This window comes from Porites lutea, chromosome 6, assembly GCF_958299795.1.
Source record: "Porites lutea chromosome 6, jaPorLute2.1, whole genome shotgun sequence".
NCBI classification, from domain to species: domain Eukaryota; kingdom Metazoa; phylum Cnidaria; class Anthozoa; order Scleractinia; family Poritidae; genus Porites; species Porites lutea.
This window is the reverse complement of record NC_133206.1, coordinates 13,462,675-13,481,551: the sequence shown is the minus strand read 5'-3', so window position 1 is coordinate 13,481,551 and position 18,877 is coordinate 13,462,675. Positions and strand designations below refer to the sequence as shown.

Sequence of the window (18,877 nt, the reverse complement as noted above, 5' to 3'; positions counted from 1 at the left end):
GAAGGTTCAATCGTTATTCCACACAAATTGAATTCCCTTGTTCTACAAAAAAAATATTAGCAAGGATTATGCTACCCTGGGTTCCAGAGGCTTTTCATGCGCGGTTTCCGGTTTTGGGTGGGTATGTGCCGCCCGGGACTCCAAATTGGCACCCCGTTCTAAAAACAATTCCCCTAAAATTGATACCCCGTTCTAGAAATGAGCAAATTTTTTATACCCCGTTCTAGAATTCGCCCTAAAACTGATACCCCGTTCTAGAAATAAGCCAATTTTTTATACTCCGTTCTAGGGTACAATAAGAGTACAACAGTTTGCTTGTTAACGCATTGAACCGTATTTTTAAAAGCAATCTGTCCTTGAATAATTTAAAATGGCTGCTTACAAAACTGGAGCTTTCGTGCGTTCGAAATATTATACCCTGTTCTAGAAAACGCCTCTGAAATGGATATCCCGTTCTAAATCAGGAGCTTCAAAATCACGACCCCGTTGGGCGGCACATACCCGTATAGGTAATGTATGGGAGTACCCCCCCCCCCCCGGATGTGATATGTCTTTACCTGGAAAGCTGGTCGCCCTAACAGCAAGTGGTAACGTTGCGAGTATGCGCGAGCCGCTGGACGGAAGTTTGTGGTGGTATTGGATCGCAGCGAATGCAGCAAAGAAAAATGGCGCCTCTTTTAATTACCATCGTCTTAGTCATCTGTTCTATGTTTGTGGAGTGCAGATAAGACAAAGTCTTCTTTGTAATATGCGAGATTGGTCTCAAGGCTAATAAGTCGCAGATCATTCACAATTTTGCCCGGTTTGTGGTCCATGAGTGATTATTGTTTCGTGTTTTGGCTTGCGCGCGGACACGTCGATGGGGTTCTGTGTAACAGCTGCAAAACTCCTCTATTAAATACTGGATAACTGGGAAAAAATCTCTTCATGTAAGTTGTGACCGAGTACAAAACGTCCGACTCTTACGATCTGAATAAAACGCTGTGAAAAAAAATTCTAAATGCTAGTCTGTTTATATAGTCATAACTGCAGTTCTTGCGACAATCCCCTTGCAATAATACGATTTCACGTCAGTTATGGTTCAGGAACGCCCTGTTTTTCAGAGATGTGCAACCTTAGTGCAGTGATTCTGCCAGTGATTATTACTTTTCAGAGATACCCCATCCTAACCACCAGTGGCCAAAGCAGGTGCAGTGCCCTAATTCTGCGACTGATAAAATTTCAAAGATATCCCACCCAGGGCTATGAAATTGTATGTTTCCTTTCTTGACTAGATGATATAAAACTGAAGACCCAAACTCAAGAAATGACATCTATTAAATCTATATGATGCCTTAACTTATTCAGGGGTGTAGGCAGAATTTTGTAATATGGAGGCTCTTGACTCCAAGATGCTCCTTATACTTCTAAAATAAAGAATTAGATGAGCCAAAACAGGAGTGTAGTACAAGATGTTTCATATTGCAGATGTGTTTTATTGAGGTAACCCTAACCATGAAAAATCCTTCCCTTTACTCCCCACACTTCTACATACTAGAAAATTGCAAATATGCACACAACAGTGAAAATACTTAAACCAGTAAAGATCATAGTTATATCTAAAACTGCATTTTCTCTCTGAGACATTGAAGTGAATTTTCTGCTTCTGATACTTCCATGCTTGCACTCATTTTTGCTTTTCATAAATTTGTTGTTGGTATTTTCTACTGCACATGTGTTAATTATTTAAGATATAACTAATAAGGCCTAGCTCAATTGACTAGCCCATATCTGGGCTAAGATTAAAAAATTGAAAATGAGAGAAAATTAGCTCTAACTTTTCCTTTTCATTCAATTTCAACATGAGGAGAACATAAGGATCTTAAAGCCTGATATTTATAAAGTCTGACTTTATGGTAGCTTCAAGTGAGCCAATGTATGACTCATTAAAATTAAAGCTTGTCTGTGTGTCTTCTGGGGCACCAAGGCTATTTGATGCAGTTCAGGATGGAGTGACAGACCCTTCACATTCTGCAGGCATCATAAGGTAAAATAGAATACGGATAGTCGCCATTTTGTACCAGCTCTGCTATGGCTTGAGTGAAAAGTGCGACTGGTTTAAATGTGACGATGCAGTCGTCCTCAATGACTATCACCTGAACCAACAAGGTTTAGTGCTGAGCATCTCATAGGGAGCTCCTGCAACAGGAAAAAGGCAAATGAAATTTTTCATGCGACACCAGGAGCATCAATGAGATTGTTTCAGGGGCAATTTTACATAAATTGCAACTTGTGCAGCCTATGATATATGACTATATACGCTACTACAGTGTATACACAGCCAAACCGACACTGGCAAGCCAAGTGCTCCTAAATTCATGTGCACAAACACTGAATATATGAGACCCAGAGTATCAAAAGATCTATTTCTATTGGAGAGTGAAAAGTTACCCCTATGGCATTTAGTTGTTGCCCACAACTAGCGATACCCCTTTAGATATTTTTTCAGGATTTCTCAAGTGTCATGGATAGGAATTTTTATTCAAAGAGGAAAGAAATCTTTTGGATAGAAAAGGAATAATAACATTTATGATTTTTGTAAGCGTACAAATACATTGTATGTGATGAAGCTAATTCTTATGTGGATGCCAATGTAAGGAATCAAATACAGGGATTTCATGTCCAGTGTTGTCTGTACTTCAAACAGAAATGGCAGTCCAGCAAGTGCAAAGGTGAACAAGGGCAAGAATTGTTTTGCGCTTGAACTTGTGCTAGTGTCAAAGTGGGAGTAACATTGTAATGGTCATATGAAAATGCATTAAATCTACACTTATTAAATCACTTTTATAGTAGGGCAGGGAAAAGAATGCACATATGTGTATTTTCATATTTTATACTGATTTCAGTTATGTTTCATGACATTAAGTAAACATTTTAAGCATAACATTACAATTCTTTCAGGCGCCAATTTTGTGTGTGTAAACAAATCATCATTGAATAATTATCAGAATAAAATAATCTTCCAAATGGTGAGGGTTCTTGTCAGTGAATCTGAGAGCTTACAGTGCATGATTATTAAAATGCACATTCATCAGTGTTCCCCCCTTGGATGCAAAATCAAACATTCAAGAATGAAAGAGTGTTCCGAAACAATGCTCTTACAAATAAGTTTTGTTGGGATATACTTTTACATGTTAACGAAAAATCTAAAAACAAGGTTGAAAAGGACAAGAAAAATTTGTCCATCTTTAACGAGGTTTTAGCAAATAATATTTCACAATCCACCGCCTCGATCTCCTAATCTCTGAGAATAAGTAATCGCCATAGAGCACAAATGTAAACCAGAAAAGCAAATTTTAGAAAATGGAAGGAAACATCCGACTATGGCCTTACCTGTGAGAGTAGGAAATTTGCTTGTTGATTTCATGCCGCTAAATAGTATCAAAATACTCGAACTTCCCCCCTTTGAATTAACCATTAAAAGTGAAAATACGGAGTGACCGAAAGAGAAGTTTAACCTGTTTAGTCGCTTGTGTGGGATGTATCACTGGATCTCGCTGTACGGTCAGGGTCAAATACTACAAAAATACCAGGTTCACATAAATTACGTTGAATTCAGGCTGCTATAATTTTAACACATAACATTCGATGATGCTACTCCACATTTCACAAAGTAAATAAAGGGGTATATCTTACCTAAATGTTAGGCAGCTCTGCAGATCGTGGCAATAACCCAGAAATCCGTGACCGCTTGAATGTCAACAAATCAACGTATCACAACAAACGACCTCGTGAACGCTTTATCTGCTTCATCAGAGGAGCCAAATGGACGAAAATTAACCACCTAAATGGTCCTTCTCCCATACATGACACTTCAACATGGCTTAGCCAAAGTATCCAATCTATAAGACATGTCTGTTGTCGATTGGGTATGCAAAAAAATCTCCCTTGAAAGTGCTTCCGAACGGCTTTCGGCCATTACGATTTCCCGTCAACAAGTGCTTCCCAGCAAGTTTGACGCATGCGTAAACGTTACCACTTGCTGTTGGTCGCCCTTGCGTCGCATTGGCTTCTAAAACTTTTCTTTTTAAAATCGAACGATGTCCTGGATGCCGTCCTCGGCACTGATCTTGGGGAACAGCGGTGTTTTAAATTCCTAATAAGGCAGTTTGTATCCTTAAACGAAACGAAAATAAATTGTTCCATGACCGATCGGAAACCGTTCGTTGCCTGTGGTTTCTGTGGTGTGAAGATCTCACCTTTGATTGGTTGCAACACAATAAACATTCCAGACATATTTTAGGTGTTCACGCCAATATAATCACCGCTGTAATACAGCTGATTTATAAAAGTGCTCCCTTACATATCAAAAATTTTACTGCTTCAGAATTATTTTCCTCTATCGCCATAATTACAGGTGTTTTACCACTGAGGTCTTTTGAGTCGATATCAAGACCAAGTGATATCAGCTTGTTCATAATGGATGTATTTCCACCTTGTGCAGCAAAGTGAAGCAGACTAGACCCATCTTTGCTTTTCAAAGATGGATCAGCACCATTCTGTATCAGCATCTCAAAAGCACTTTGTTTGTCACAAAAAGCTGCAACCATCAGTGGAGTGGCACCAGCATTGTTCCTTGAATCAACGTCAAGACCAAGTGATAACAGCTCGTTGATGATGGATGTATTTCCACCTCTTGCAGCAAATTGGAGCAGACTGGACCCAATGTTTCCTTTCAAAGATGGATCAGCACCGTTTTGTATCAACATCTGAAAAGCAGCTTGTTTTCCGTTTTCAGCTGCAACCATCAGTGGAGTGACGCCATCATTTTCCCTTGAATCAATGTCAAGACCAAGTGATAACAGCTTGTTGATGATGGATGTATTTCCACCTTTTGCCGCACAGTGGAGAACACTGCCTCCAAACATACATTTCAGAGATGAATCTGCCCCGTTTTCTATCAGCATCTGAAAAGCGCTTTCGTTATCATAAGAAGCTGTATTCATCAATGGAGTGACACCACTATTAGTCCTTGAATCAACGTCAAGACCACGTGACAATAGCTCGTAGATAATGGATGTATTTCCATTCTTTGCAGCAGCGTGGAGCAGAGTTAACCCATTGTTGTATTGCAAAGATAGATCAGCACCGTTTTCTATCAGCAGCTGAAATGTACTTTGTTTCCCGTAGGCAGATGCAAACATAAGTGAAGTGGCTCCATCACTGTCTCTTGAATTAATGTCAAGACCAAGCGATAACAACTTGTTAATAACGGATATATTTCCACCTTGTGCAGCAAAGTGGAGCAGGCTGCACCCATTGTTATCTTTCAAAGATGGATCAGCACCCTTTTGTATCAAAATCTGAAAAGCACCTGGTTTATCATTCAGAGCTGCACACATCAGTGGAGTCACACCTTCCCTGTCCCTTGAATCAACCTCAAATCCTCGAGACAGCAGTAACTCAATGATTTCAATGTTTCCATAACTTGCAGCAGCATGAAGCGCCTCAACAGTCTGCACTTTGTAATCAGCTTTGGAATCAGTGTCTTCGATATCAGCTGAAACAAACTTCTTATGAATGGATGAGGCACTTTGTCCTAGAAAGATAATTTTGAAATGTGGATGGAAGGAAGAAATTCATAGAAAATATTTAAAACGAGAACTGCACGGAAATGGAAAATGAGAAAACGAAAAATATGGAGACCGATATACATTTATGCTTAATGGAGTTTGACAATGAGGAGGTTGACAGTTATTCATATGTGATCACGGGATGGTCTTGAAATAAGGCCCTGTGCGCACAACTTAAAATTGTGTTTGTTTGCAAAAAAAAACTGTCAACAGGTGTTGCGGTCCAAAGTCGAAAACTCAAACTTTGCGTATGTTAAACTGTGTCTTTATTCCATAAACATTCCAGGTTTCCAAAGACAAATAGATCTGATCCGAGTCAACTTCAAACAAATTCACGATGAAGTAGGTCCAAATAAGGTCAAATATCCTACGCACGACGAGTTAGGTTTTCTAGAATCAAAATACAAGCTTATAATGAGTTCAGACCAATGACCAATTAAAGTTCGTTTAATTGATGTATCTGGTTATAAGAAAAATTTCGTTTGTCACAGATGCGAACAAGGTTGCAAAAACAAAACAAAAATGGTGATTACAACATTTTCCAATTTTTTTCAAATGCCAAACTCTATTTTGATAGGAAGGGAAAACCCCTGTCGTGAAAGGCCATAAACCGATGCCTATTCACATTTTTTGTTCTCGAACCAAATTTCGTGACTACGTTGCTGAGTATCAGGCGTTTCTGAGGGAAAAGGGGAAAATAATCTCCTCTCCCCTAGCCCCTTAGGAAGGCCTGATACTCAGGTTAACGTTTCAGAGGAAGACTTTCTATGCAAAATATCAGATGAATCATTAGAAATTTTTAGCCGTCCTCAAATAATAGAAAATTCTGGGCAATATTTGCTTCACTGAACAGATATTTTACAGAAAACCTTTGTTGGGTGCCCTTGATGTCAGACCCTGAAAGTTATTATTATTTTTTTTAATAAATGAGGAAGAGTGGAGGCTAACCCCAGTTCAGGAAGACCAAAACCCCCACTCTAAATACATTTATGTGTAAACCTCCAGGAATATATGTGCGTATATGAGTGCGAATGTATGTCAGAGAGAAAAATTACCTTCACATAATTAAGAATATTTCTTCGCAGGCAATATCATTCACGTAATATTTATTATTCCTTATGAAGATACCTGCATGGTCCTCAGTCATGTCTTCTATCCCCTGAGAAGCCTTGCGTTTTTTTCCTAATGAGCTTAATACCTTCAAAGAATCATCTGTTGAAATGAAACGGACGAAAACAGTCTATTGCACTGAATATGAATGCATGAAATAAATATGCAAAAAAGTACAGGCGAGATGGTTGTAACCGCTCTCCATAGACTATATCACTATTTTTTCTCAAAATACAAAATCACAGTTTCCTGTAATCCGCTTTGAACTGAAATCTGTTTTCAAGATTTTAGAGCAAGAACCTGAGCAATTATTTCTCCTTATGCGCAATGAAACATTGTGTTGAGCAGGAAACAGTAATTTACATTCATACCGTGAGTCAAGCAGATCATCTTTTGAACGAGCTCCTTCATTTGTTCCCCCCAGTTGTATTTCCCGCCATACAAATCACGCAACGTTTTCAGTTCGTCAAGTCGACTTTTCCTGTCTTTGTCCCAGAGTTTCTGAATGGCCGCGGTCCAATCGGCGGGATCCTCTGAGTTAACCACAAATGACGAACCAAAGGGTACACTGCTCAGTGCTTCTCCAAAACCCGAGTTGTGACTGACAACCACAGGAAGACCAGCTGAAAGAGCCTCGAGTCCTGTCAACCCAAAGCCTTCTGTTCTTGAAGGCATGACTACAAGATCTACTTCCTGAAACAAGCGCTTTAAACTCTCTCGGTCTTCTACAAGTCCTCTCACCCTCAAGCGATTAAAAGGAACACCATATCTGTTTAACCGTTGAGCTATTTCTTCATATTTTCCCTCCGGGGCTCCAACAAACACAAGACGAGTATCTTTTAATGCAGCAATCGCTCTGCCAGCGATGTCAAATCCTTTTAATTCAAAATCCTCTACGTCTCCACGACCAAACACCAAGACACTGCGTTGTTGTCTTTCACTAGGAACCTGGCTCACAGTCTCAAACTCATCAAATACTCCAGGAGTGAAGTCAAGAACATGATCATCTTTTTGACAGCCACGAAGATATGAGCGAAAGGCTTCGCTCAACTTAGGTCCAATTCCGACAATATGATCCGCCATTTTACACAGTTCTACTTCAGTCTTGTCCTTTTCTTCGCCCTTTGAATTTAGGTTGGAGTAGCTTTTGAACATCCGAAGCTCCTCTGGGTCTGTGTGCACCATTTGAACCCATTTGCACTTTCTAAAAATCTGGAAGACCTGTGCTTGTTTACCGAGTTTAACTCCATGACCTACGACTATGTCGACTTGCAAATCTTCTGGAGGAAAGCAAAGCCATGCAGTCCAGTTGTTCGAAGCCAGGCATGGGTGTTGTCTCCACGATCTTGACTTTGTATTTAAGGGCTTCCTTTTTGTCCTTTTGGCTGCATTGTGGCAAAAAGACAGTGATTTCCACTTCAGGACGTTTGGCTAACTGAATGGCTAACTCTCTGTTCAAAATAGAAAGCTCCTCTTTGCTTGATCCCAATTCAGAAGCCAGAATAGTAACTTTCACTTTGCATGATCCATGAAATGTCTGTGAAGTAGATGCCATTTTCAGATTTCACAGTTCGAGTTGTCAAATATCTAAAAATATACAAACAAGATAAAAACGTTTATCGCTTTCGTCAGAACGCATCGTAATCTCAGTGTTCCTGTGGTACATAGCCACAAATTTTCGAGGTGCCGATCAGCCGCCCCTACTGATTTTATAAGGGGCATCTCGTTAGCGAAACTGGACTCTTTTCGACTCGATTTCGTTTCCGTAATCAATGATTATCTCTAGTTATAAGCACTTAATGGTACACCGTACTGGTGTTTTGAGATCACCATCAAGCGTGTTTCTTTTCCAACAGACGAGCCCAGTTATTGCTAAAAACTTTTGCTAATTAAGCTGAGAAACCTTGTAAATGCTAATTCTAGTTATAGTCCAGCCATATGGTGTAAAAAAATAGCTGAATTGTGCACTTTGAGGTAAAAGCATCAAACTCAGCACAGTGATAGTAAAAGTTGTACCGACTATGACTATTTTTAGCTATGAACCCCACTCAAATGTGTGCGGGGGGAGGCACATTGTGCCCTTGGGAGGAGGGGTCATGGCCCTTTTGTTTTGGTCCGGAAAAGACTCAAAGTAGTGAGAAAACGTTTATATTTCCATTTTCTTATCAGTAGCACAAGACGAACCCTATAAAATACCTGTTACCTACTTTGTCGAGAGATTTTATGAAAATATTTCAACAAAGTATGTAAATGTTTCTTAATTGTCAAAGCCAAGTGAAGGGCAGAATTAATTTTGAGTTAAAAGCAGACAATATTTATACATGCACCCGTTGACAATCCCAAAACTCTTCACTAATATTATTGAGATACTTAACAATAAGTTCATGCGTAAACGTGCGTATGTCGAGATATTGAGCACTCGGGATGTTTAAAGAGCACGAAAGAGGCATAAGAGTTGCTCGAGAGGCAATCGAGAGCAACTCTAGCCTCTTGAGTGCTCTCCAAACTTCCCAAGTGCTCAATATCTCGACATACGCACTGCTGAAGCATAAACTAATTGTTTTATAACATTATCAAAGCGATCAATACAGCAGTTAACGCCGCGCTCAAAATAGTACGCGTTAATGTGTACGTGACTATATATTTTTTCCGCACAGTTAAGCTTATGTTTTTATCCTGAAACTGAGAGAAAGTGTACTCTAAAAAGATTTCAAAATCCATATCGAGGCGCCGCAAAACTATTAATTCACTGAAAAATTATTTTTCAGACAAAAGACTTTGCAAAGAATGATCTGCACAAGCACAGCTCGGAGATGACAACAACAACAACAACAACAACAACACTTACTTCCTTTCCCTACTATCGATTAAAAAAATTCAAAAAGTTTTTTCTTAAATTACCTTATAACACACATGGTAAACGCTTCATCGTGTACCTTTGAGTAATGGTTGCACTTATGGGAGGCGTCTTGGGAGGATTGCTAAGCTCGCAACGACTCGACGAATACTTTATTGAGGTCATCAGCTTGCTCAATGGGAATATACAACAAGCTCGTGCTATTGGCCATTTCAGAGTTGCGTATGAAACTGGGGCGAGTTTGAAATTCAAACTAATCGATAAACTGACACCACCATATAAAAGGCCATGTTGAAATTGGTTTTTTGGACAAGTTTGGTGCTCTAAAGTTGAACAGGGATCAAGTTATGACTCTTGAAACATGGTTAAAGATCCATACAAACCTCTGTAATTTTGTGACAGCGTCCCCCAAAACCATATAAACTGTTAATTTTTTTCAAGATTTCTGTGATATTCCTAAAAATGGGCAAACACAGTGATTTTCGAATTAGTTCCTTTCCAAGTAGTAGATGCATAACGGATTTTACAGTTTAAAAGAAAAACTGAAAAATTTTAAAGAGTTTATGTGGTTTTGGGGACGCTGTCACAAAATTAAATTTGAAAGGTCAGGCTACTCAGGAAAATTCAACACGGCGGACAGGAATCGAATGGCTGGTCTTTTTGCTCGCTTGTTTGTGTGAGACTATGCCGTTTTTCACCCTCGCAAAGATGAGATGTTTCATTTTTATACTTTGATAAAAAGTGAATTGCACTTTTTAGGAATTTAATTGATCAGCCAACCTACTACAAAAATAAAACATGAGACACTTCTGAGGCCTTCAGAATGAGGTCGAGTAGGTCATATTTTTAATTTATGCAACGCGGACTTATTAACAAAAACCATTTTATTGCAGGCGAAGAGAGGAACCCGCAATCCTAATCTCCAAGTTGTTATTATGCATGCATCGCATGTATGTAGCCACCATTCGTTTGGACTAAGAATGAATGGAATTCAAAGAACACAATTTGATCACTCGCATTTGGATCTTCTGTCACTCGGAATATGATCACGTTTGTTTTGACCATCCATCAAGTGAAACTTGCGCAAAGCACAGCGTTGGAGTTGAAGAGTTTTCATCTTGCATCGTTGTTCCTGCACTCCGCAACCTTTGGTTATTTCTAGTTTTCAATAATGTATTGATCTCCCTCACACTTTATTTTTGTCTTTATATCAAAGATAAAAGTGCTGAGCTGAGGAAAAAAGAGAGAAAAGAACGAAAAAGCTTATGGTACAAAATTGTATCAACTGAGACAGTGCGTTTTGTGCTTAAAAGATTATTCAGAAAAATTAGGATGTCCTTTTGATTCAGCGTAAAAGAGTCAGATCCACGGTATGATTCATTGTGCCTTAGCATACTTAGAGCTACGTGCAAACAGACGCAACAACTGACAACAATATTGGGGGGTGCCGGCCAACAATGTTGCATCCGTTTGAATAAGGCTAAAAGTTTGATCGGTTTCAAACTTTGCTTAACAACCGCCCAACAACACACAACAACATGCAACAGGGTGTGCAAACTGACACAACATGTAACTTCCAACAATGTTGGGACTTGTTGGCCAACAATGCCTTGCAAGAGGCTTTCATAGATCAATGTTACTTTGTGAAAAGAGACGAGCTAACTGGCACAAATTATGTAGAAACCAGTTTAATGCACTGGAGAGAGTGAGAGCGCTATTAAAAAAAGGAAAAGCGAGAGACAGAGACGAAAAGATGATGACGGTAGAAAGAAGTTACCAAAGGAGCATTGCAGATACAAAGATCTGACAAGCCTGTTCTTCTGTTTCAGTGAGCTTCACATCGATTCACAGTAGTTCTACTTTTAACCTGGGTGGAACATGAGAGCCAATTTTCGCATCCTTAAAGACACATCACTACTCAGTAAACTAAGTGCGGGTTTTATAGTAGTTGATGCACGGCCAGTAGTGCCAGGAGTGAAAAATCAAACCGTCAAACAAACTTATGACGACTCCATATGCTACGCCGGCACTGCACTCACAGCCGGCACTGGTTTTTTCACTTCCTTGAAGAAACCGAAATGATTCAGCGTCCAAGTTTTCTGAGCTATCTAGAATAAATCCTGAAGGCATCAAGACTAGAGCAGAGGAGGTTGATATTTTACAGCAAGTTCACAGCACAAATCTTAAACCCATAAAACAGTAACGTCTGGATTTAACACCATTATTATGAAGATGTTCGTGAAGTCCTTCTTGCTTTTAGTGAAGACGCTGCAATTGTTTAGAAGAAAGCCACAGAGAGAAACATCGATAGCGAAGCAACGGAGATTGCAAAAATAGTCAATATTGTTTACTGGGACCCCCTTAACATGGAAAAAAGTTGGTTTCATTGGACATTTGAATTAATGGCTAGAAAGGTTCACATCCCTCAGTCCTTAAAAAGTTTAATTGAGGTCATACTGGTCCGGTGGAGCTAGTATTGACAAATTAATGTATACACTTCCACTTTTGCTAACCGCATTTACTTGTAATGAAAAATGCTGTTTCGACGGCTCAATTTTGTAACTAATTAACCTTTGAAGAAGTTTTTCCACATTTCTGATGCCATTTCTTTATTTTGGATGACACTGGTCGAGCATAATTGAGGGTTGTTTGTCTGCTTGTATTGTCGGCGGGGTAATCTCGTTCACCCAGGACCCAGGGCGCGATGTCGATTGAAGTATTTGTAAAGGCTATCCTGAAGTAATTATTAAGACGCAGTCAAGCAACATCATACAGAATCAAGCTGCCCTTACTGTATTACACTGGCATATAAGATTTAACTCCGTGGTTCGACGTCGCAAAGATTCATCCTGAGAATCCACTCCAAATATATGTAAGTCTTCTGTTGTCGGTAACATAGATCATAACCCCAGTTCTACCACCGCAACTGGTTCTTTACATGGCACAGTAATATCGCCAGTGCTCTCGCCGAGCTCATTAAAAAATCTATATAACGTGTTGTACTTTTATTACTCAATCAAAAATGTAATCAGACATCAGCTTTCTTAATTTTAGGGCGAGAGAATTGCCTAGGCCATAAGGATGTCTAATGGAGAAGCCACTAAACTTTTTACATCCCTTAGCAAACTATGACGGATGTTAAAGACTCTATGCCCGTGCTTGAGAGATTTGTTGTCCTCATGTCTTACCATACAAACTGGTCAATGATGCCAGAAATGTTCTGGCTATTTGCACATAAGGGAAGAAACCTTGAGAACCTTCCCTCTATTGACCATGTATTATTTCATCACACCAAGAGAGTTGCCTACAAAGATGACAATATTTGGGACAGTGCTTGGAATGGAGATGGTCAAGATCCGAGTCAAATGCATGGAAGCCTCTGTGGTCCACGTCACCATGAGCATCAAAGCCCCTTTGGGGAGGTAACAATAAAGTATGTATGTATGGTATACCGGGAGCTAGTGCAAAGTCGAACGACGTTGTAAAGGCCGTTGAAAATGTTTAAAAGCAGGAATGTCCGGTACTACGAGTCGCAATTTTGTGGAGAATGCGAGGCTTAAGCTCCTTGCCTGTACAAGAATAAGGATCAAGCTCACTGACAGAAAATGGCTGGCTTGAATGTGATTAAAATAGCAGTTGTGATATAAATTTTAAAAAAGAGAGAATATGACTCTAAATGCTGCTAAAATCCTTGACAATATTAAAGTTGCGTTATGAATGGTGTAACGGTTACCAGGAGATTAAATAGCCCAAAACAGCGCCTTATATTATGTAGTCTATTTCCGCAGGTTGATATACTGATAACATACGAAACATGCGCTTACTACAGCAGAAAAAACCTCCCCCTAACCCTAACTCTAACCCCCCACCCCCCGCCACCACCATGGAGATGAGGGATGAAGTCAGAGGAGAAACCAATAACTAAATGATTTGAAGTTATGCCAGAATTCAGGAAAGGTCATTGCATTTTCCCTCACAAGAGAATCTTACACAACCATGCGTACAGAGATACTCCCAACCCTCCCCCTAAGCTGTGTTCAAACCTTCTCCTCGCGCCACTTACATTAATTGGACCTAGTTAAACTGCCTTAGGACATCACGCCTTATTGATATGGCAAGATCGGCTTAACTTACAACTTTCTTTTCAATAACAGCAGTTTATTTGGAAACTTCAACCACCCCACCCCGCTGAGTACAAAATCCACTCCCTGACTGCGGTCCATTGCTAATATTGTTTAGCAGCCCAAGTACTAATACCATACTATTACCCCCAGGTGCACAATTTTTTTCACTATATGGCTTGACTATTACGGTACAGTCAATTTAATTTTTTCCGCGCATTTCTTGGGCACTTCTCATGTTTTCTTTGTAACACTGCAAGAATCCCACTGTGGAATAAAAATTGTGTTCAAATGCCCATCCATGAGACAAACAAACAATGAAGTTTTGTTGAGAGAAGCTGTAAGTCACATATCAGTGTGCAATAAATGTAATTTGAAATGGAGGCCTTTGAAGGTTTATTCCTGAAGTCTTTTTTTAAAACGCAGTTTCTATAGTACTGCATTTTTGCCCTGTGTTTCCCTTTAATGCATTGTAAGCAAACATGGCATAAGGGCTGCCTGGCATTGTGTAATCTCACAGAAACTGTTGTTTTCATATGTGTTTTGTGTAAAAGTAACACTTACACATGACATAAACTCAAGCAACATTTCTCTTTTAAAAACAGTAGTCTTAGAGCACACTGATCACCATCCTCGGAGACCCAGGGGCAGTTAGTCGGGTCGATAAAAAATTCGTGATGAAAGTTTACTGTACGATCGAGACGAGCCCCTGGGCACTTACTCTTACCGAACCAGTTCCAGAAGCGTTTGAATTGCCTGCTTCTGAACTTTTTCTGGCCAATCAGCGAAGAGAAGCTGCCGGATGACTCTCGTGTTTTCTTACACGACGTAGTTTTCTTCAGCAATCGCCATAATTGCGTAGCGCGTTCAACGGGGAAAGTTTCTCGACGAAAGTTTCAGAACAAAATGTAAACAACCCGCAAAAATTACAACCTTTAGCACGGCTACAAGAAACAAACACTCTCCGATGAATTTTTAGGGCGGATCTTTCCAAGGTATCGTAAATTTGATACGATACGCGATGCATGACTTTCACTCCACACCTTAATTTGCTCACATTGTCTAGTATACAACGCCAAGCTTACATTTTAGATTTCCATGTTCGTTGCACGACCTCTGAAACTTCTAGAATGTGAAAATCTCCGTTGCACGGGCCACTCAACTACGTCGATTGATCGTGGGGATTGCTGGCTTGCTGCACTGCACGCACCTTCTTGATTTCGCGCCAAACTCCCCTTACCGTACCCGTACGTAATTGAAATACAGCCGTTGTGTTTAATTCAAAATCTCGGTCCGGTTATGTGCTGAATCCTGACTTGTTAAGTGAGATCGATTTTTGCAGGCTGTGTGGGTTTGTTTTTACGGATAAGCGAAGAAAAAAAAATAAAGGTGAGTTTGCGAAAATGTTTGACAGTGGTTGGTGTGAAAGTTTTGTAGGGCGATAAACACGCAGTGTGTGACACGAGTAGGTATAGAGATGAGAAATCGTGGAAGGGTGGGATGTCTATATAGATATTTTTGTAGTCACTAAAACTTTTCAAGAAGTGAACGCTCTTAAGGAAATTCCAGGGAGAAGAGACCAAGGAATAGGGACACTTTCCAAAGCTCCAACTTCAGCTCTTGATTTCAAGGACCTGGGTTTCTGGCTTACTAAACCGCATAAGAGAACCTGGGTTAATCTTCACTGTGATTAGAATTATGGCTAATATGGTAGAAATGAATTTTTATTACAAGATATCTTTTAACAAATACATGTATAAAAGTAATTTCACGTAATACGTGATTTTTGCCAAACTATTTATCTTTGATTGGCTTGATGCTTCCCCTAACTGACTCCCTCAAACACATCCACAGTGCCATTGTTTTAACTTCCTTGCAATTGATGGTACAAGATTGCACTTACTTTAAACGAATAATGCTGCAATATTAACAGTTTCTCCTTTGGTTCATTTGTTTGATATTTCATAACTTCCCTATCATAATTCTCCTCATGTGACAATAATATTCTTCATTGATAATTATTTTTAAATCTTTAAACACCCTCTTTAGAAAGGAAAAAATCTTCATTGCATGGTCACCATTCCACACAGTGTCTCTAAAATACTTTCCACACAACATAATTTATCACAATTATCAATTATTGTTTCCTTTATACAAGACAATCAGAGAATACAAATTCTAGAAGTGAAGATTTGATTCTTGAAATTCCTGTCTCAGATCATCTTGATTCTCTTTAAGCAGACTAACAGTCATTGGCACTGATGTCGCAACATAAGTGGCTTGGAATGATTCTGCTGTTTTCATTACTGTCATCAAAAAAGGAAGAAATTTTTTCTCTTCTGCAGGTTGTACACTTAAAAAAAATCTAAAAGAAGAAAGACTCTTAGAATTATTGAAAACAGTAAGTGACAATTACAGCACAGTTCCCTTTCCTCCAGAGAGTGCTGGAAAAGTTGGAAAAGTGTATGTTATGTGTAGGTATACCATATTTACTTGTGTATAATGTGCACCTCAATATAATGCACACTCCATTTTTCTAGACAGTTTTCAAATAATAGTATACTTTTTGGCCACCTAGTAAAACAAACCCTTTGGGACAGAAAGAATCACCAACAAACACCCCAGTGTAAACGTTTATGAACAAATTAAAATAAAATAAAATATTACAGCTCCCTAGTATTTACATAACTCAAGCAGTATTATAAAAATTATAAAAATAAAATTAATGTAATGGCATCATTATTATGGGATGTTTCCCATTTATAATATGTAAATGTTCAATTGGACTATTATCTTAAGCAGTCACAATTAAGGCTTACTTCATCAGCTTTCAATTGTCAATAAATGGTGACAAAAAACATGATAATTCTTGTGAAGTGTCTGTCAGCTTTTAGACATAAGATAACTGAGCATCCTTGAATAAAAGCCAGATCTACCGTCCTGAGGGTCCTGAAGGGGGGGGGATATCAATCCCATTGAAACTGTTTAACCCTCAATTTCCATTTGTTACATTTTTTCTCATTCTCAGTGATAGAATCCCCCTGCATGTCAGTGACTTAAACCCCATTTTCTTAGAGCAACAACATCCCATTTTACCCCTTCAGAACTCCCCACAATGAATTCAGTGTAGCACCCTTACTAGTAAACAAATCAGCATACTTACTAATGAACAGCTGTTTGTACTTGCAACCGGATTCTTCTGGTAGAACTCCTTAGAGAACATTGCCCTGAATTTCTTGTCCCCCAGTTAATGATTCCGGGCTTCCGTACAACAAAGAAAACGCTCCCTATCCATTCAATATTTCCTCGATCTCTCGTTATGCTTTCCCCTAAGTAAGCGGCCTGAATTCCTAGTGACCTCGCGTAACTTACCAGGTCCTCAACAATTGACATAAGAGGTGAAATCATTATGACCATTAGATTGCCAGGAAATTCATAACCTTTAGCATCTAACGGTTTTTTAAACCCTCTAGCTTATAGGCAACATTTGGAAGGTTAGACTCTTCTATTAATTGCCCCAAAACATCTCTTCTTTCCACAATCTTCTCAATAATTAATCTTTGCTTCGCTTTGAACTGTACCACAGGAAACAAAAACAAGCCTTCTTCAAGCGCTTGCTGGAGGTCTCCCTCGAATCTAAAGTTAACACTACCATCAACTTCGACAGAATTCGTACGTTCAGCTGCTGTAAGCTTTTAAGTTTAAAAGTTTCGAAAGGAGTTTGAAGCGAAATCACAAAGAAGGCACTGCAGCTAGCCGGCATTTCCCACGATCAATCGACGTAGTTGCGTGGCCCGTGCAACAGAAATTTTCACGCTGTAGAAAGTTTCAAAAGTCGTGCAACGAACATGGAAATCTAAAATGTAAGCTTAGCGTTGTATACTAGACAATGTGAGCAAATTAAGGTGTGGAGTGAAAGTCATGCATCGCGTATCGTATCAAATTTACGATACCTTGGAAAGATCTGCCCTAAAAATTCATCGGAGAGTGTTTGTTTCTTGTAGCCGTGCTAAAGGTTGTAATTTTTACGGGTTGTTTACATTTTGTTCTGAAACTTTCGTCGAGAAACTTTCCCCGTTGAACGCGCTACGCAATTATGGCGATTGCTGAAGAAAACTACGTCGTGTAAGAAAACACGAGAGTCACCCGGCAGCATCTCTTCGCTGATTGGCCAGAAAAAATTTTTTCTGGCCAATCAGAAGCAGGCAATTCAAACGCTTCTGGAACTGGTTCGGTAAGAGTAAGTGCCCAGGGGCTCGTCTCGATCGTACAGTAAACTTTCATCACGAATCTTTTATCGACCCGACTAACTGCCCCTGGGTCTCCGAGGATGACTGATCACCAGCCTGCTGAAGAACACGATGCTTCTATGTATCTTGCTTGAGCTTTTGCTGTGATATATGGTCAATATGTAAGCCAGCCATGAAAACTAAACTTGAAAACAAAGAGAAAAACATCATAGTATTTTCTCTTTGGAGTCAGCACTTACTGCAAAATGCAGTAAAACCCCACAACTAAGAACTTGCTTTTTTAAAAAAACCAAGTTCTTAGTTGTGACTTAAATTTGTCAGCTGAGCCTCCTCCCTAGAAGAGCCTGTTGTACCTAAAACTTAAAACAGGTTCTTATTTTCTGTTGACTTGGGCAAAGAGACTTCGAAATTCATGTGATCAGTGTTCCAGTCCTTCTTCTCATGGTCATTTTCACATAAATACTAATTTGTATGCAGATTTTATTTAAGAATTAATGAATGATCGATGAGGCTAAGTATCTTATGAAGAATTACGGAGATCGAGGAGGGTGTTATCCGTCGAGACCGTAGGCCGAGGCGGATAACACCCTCACCCACCCATGTTTAGGCTAACTTGGGAAAATGCAGGTTCTTAGTTGTAGATTTTTTATGGGAATCAATTTTAACATCTTCAGTAATTTTATTTAATCAAACTATATTTCTGTGCTTGTTATCGGCTTTGAACCCCTGCTTAATTCTTCATAACCAGCTTTGAAAGACGCGGGGAATACATAATCATTGATATCAAGCAAGACAGCAGAGTGGCAACTTAGCTGTCGTGTCGTGAGTGAAGATCTCAAGAAAATATCAATTCAAGAATTCTACAGGGCTCCATGTATGTGAGGACAAAACTGCCCAAATAAAGTCACTAGCTAAAAAATAACGTAT

General features: G+C 39.3%; 1 protein-coding gene and 1 long non-coding RNA gene across 2 annotated transcripts; both read right to left on the bottom strand.

Annotated features, from left to right (window-relative positions):
• Positions 1 to 1,454: 1,454 nt before the first annotated feature.
• Positions 1,455 to 3,980, bottom strand: LOC140941447 (uncharacterized). Its single transcript, XR_012166466.1, has 2 exons — positions 3,676 to 3,980; positions 1,455 to 2,178 (listed from the first exon to the last, which is right to left on the bottom strand). It is a non-coding gene; the product is annotated as an uncharacterized lncRNA (long non-coding RNA).
• A 342-nt stretch (positions 3,981 to 4,322) lies between these two features.
• On the bottom strand, positions 4,323 to 8,015 carry LOC140941901 (uncharacterized). Its single transcript, XM_073390905.1, has 3 exons — positions 7,094 to 8,015; positions 6,741 to 6,824; positions 4,323 to 5,578 (listed from the first exon to the last, which is right to left on the bottom strand). Exons 1-3 carry the CDS (start codon positions 7,905 to 7,907, stop codon positions 4,323 to 4,325), a joined length of 2,154 nt encoding a protein of 717 aa, XP_073247006.1. The 5' UTR covers positions 7,908 to 8,015.
• Positions 8,016 to 18,877: the final 10,862 nt, after the last annotated feature.